Source organism: Arachis duranensis, chromosome 2 (assembly GCF_000817695.3).
Source record: "Arachis duranensis cultivar V14167 chromosome 2, aradu.V14167.gnm2.J7QH, whole genome shotgun sequence".
NCBI classification, from domain to species: Eukaryota; Viridiplantae; Streptophyta; class Magnoliopsida; order Fabales; family Fabaceae; genus Arachis; species Arachis duranensis.
In genome coordinates, this window is record NC_029773.3 from 17,117,133 (window position 1) to 17,119,415 (window position 2,283).

General features: G+C 35.3%; 1 protein-coding gene across 1 annotated transcript; it reads left to right on the forward strand.

Moving 5' to 3' along the window:
* Window positions 1-565: 565 nt before the first annotated feature.
* LOC107473833 (uncharacterized) lies at window positions 566-1,979 on the forward strand. The gene is made up of 4 exons (XM_016093420.1): window positions 566-670; window positions 712-771; window positions 842-861; window positions 1,073-1,979. The coding sequence occupies exons 1-4, from the start codon at window positions 566-568 to the stop codon at window positions 1,977-1,979; spliced, it is 1,092 nt and encodes a 363-aa protein (XP_015948906.1).
* The last annotated feature ends 304 nt before the right edge of the window (window positions 1,980-2,283 follow it).

The window sequence follows — 2,283 nt, forward strand, 5'->3', positions numbered from 1 at the left end:
TATTGTAGGTTTAGAAGAGAAAAATTTATGCTAATTATGTAAAACTAAATTATTTAATATGTTGTTCTGTTTGTTCTTTTTCCTTTCTTGAGGGTTGTATACTAAAGTTGGAAAATCTGAGATATATAATAAAGCAGAAGAAACTTTTATTAGCACTAAAAAGTTTGTCTCCTAGCTTGATAGTGAAATGATGAAGATTTAAAAAAGGGTCTTCTTTTGGTGTTGTGTTGCAGTCTTTAATTTCTTTTGGTTCTGCCGTGTTTCGTTGGTCTGCTGGCGGTCTGCTACGATCTTCTCCTCTGCTGAAGGTAAGTCCAGTTTAAAGTAGTATTGAACCTTGATTCTGCTGATGTTGTGACTGAAAATATTAGTTTTATATCTGTTTGACTATATTAGTGTTATTAGCTTATGCTTTCTTTTTACTCTGTTCCAATATTTTTTTATACTTTTGTGTTTGTGAATTGAGTAAAGTAGGTAACTATTTGATCCTTAGTAACATATAGATATTGTTTAAATTCTGTTAATAATTTTGTGTATTTTACATTGCATTAATTTAGGATAGTTTATGCTGCTCTGCTCATCCGGCGTTGTCCTTTGCCTCTGCTGGTCTGATTCGGCTGTCCTTCTTCTCCTGCTGGTCTGGTCTGGTCCGATTACGTTTCTGCTAAAGGTAACTTCAGTTTATTTGAGTATTGTTAAATATGCTGTTAGTTGATAATCTTAGCTGAAATATTGAACCTTGATTCTGCTGATATTATGGTTGAAAATATTGTTAGTTGATTATGTTGATGTTGTGGTTGAAAGTATTGGTTTGTAACATGGTTGATTATCTGATTTTTAGGTTATTTGGAGAGTTGATATGTTTGTTCTATTTTTTGTTTCTGGGTTTTATTATTTTGATTCTATTGTTTGCACTTTTTTTGGTGATTTTGAAAGTGATAGCCGTTGTGATGCTATGCTATGTCATGCCCCGCTTTTTGTTTTCACTCTTTACATCCTTCTATCCATTCTCTTCTCCTGCAGAAATTAGTCCAATGGTCAATTACTAGAAATATTGGGTTAATTTTGATAGGCGTACTCCTGAGTTTAGGAAGTGCCTCGATGAATTATTTTTGGATATTGCCTTCTCTCAACCCGGTGTAAAAAATCAAATACATTGTCCTTGTCCCAAATGCAATAATTTTATGTTCAAATTTAGAAATGAAGTTCATCATCATGTGCGCCAATGGGTGATAGTGACCTCTTATAAAACATGGGTGCATCATGGTGAGATACTTCAAGATACATCCACTATAGATGTGTCTGATCTAAATGAAATTGATTGTGAAAGGGAGAATGATTCTGCTACTTATGAGATGTTGTATAACATCTTTAGAAGAGAAACACTAGGGGAGACGCCGAGATATTTTGCTACCAACGTAGATGAAAATATAGAAGAAGAACATCATCAGGGGGCAAAGCGGTTCCAGAGGCCAATGAGGGATTATGAGCAAAGCCTGTATCCGGACAGTGGGATATCAAGGTTATCTTTCATTATCAAGTTGTTTCAAATAAAATGTCGCTATGGATGGAGCAACAATTCAGTTGATGCTTTGTTGCTCTTTCTAAAAAGCATATTTCCAAAAGAAAATTCTTGTCCAACTTCATTTTATGATGCTCGAAAAGTGATTCGAGATTTGGGATTAGATTACGAGAAGATAGATGCTTGTGTGAATGATTGCATTTTGTTTCGGGGGCAAGCATACGCTGGTCTTGATGAATGTCCAAAGTGTAAGCAATCTAGATGGGTGAAGAGGAAGGGGAATGAAAAGAATAACCTACGGAAGAAGGTACCCCAGAAGATACTAAGATACTTTCTGTTAAAACCTAGGCTTCAAAGGATTTTCATGTGTGAAGAAACAGCGCTAGCAATAAGGTGGCACAAAGAGAAACGACTTGATGATGGAGTCCTAAAACACCCAGCAGATTTGATGGCGTAGAAGACATTTGATGAGGAGCACGAATGGTTTGCACGTGATGCTAGAAATATCAGGCTTGGAGTTGCTAGTGATGGATTCAATCCATTCGGCAATATGAACATTTCCTATAGTACTTGGCCAGTTGTTCTCATTCCATATAACTATCTGATAAACCCCATTTTTAGGGTTTATCTTGTATTGAATTTAGAGTGTTTTGATAACCTTTTGTCACATTTAGCCTATGAATTAGCATGGTTTTGTTATCTCTCCCATATTTGTGCTTAAATGTAAAAACATGCTTTTTAAGCCTTATTTTGATGAATTC

Bases quoted from the DNA above. Each gene is read 5' to 3' on its own strand.
- LOC107473833 (XM_016093420.1), top strand. From the start codon at position 566: ATGCTGCTCTGCTCATCCGGCGTTGTCCTTTGCCTCTGCTGGTCTGAT. The intron at 671-711 runs GTAACTTCAGTT...ATATGCTGTTAG, and splicing joins CGATTACGTTTCTGCTAAAG to TTGATAATCTTAGCTGAAAT. The intron at 862-1,072 runs GTTTGTTCTATT...TAATTTTGATAG, and splicing joins GTTATTTGGAGAGTTGATAT to GCGTACTCCTGAGTTTAGGA.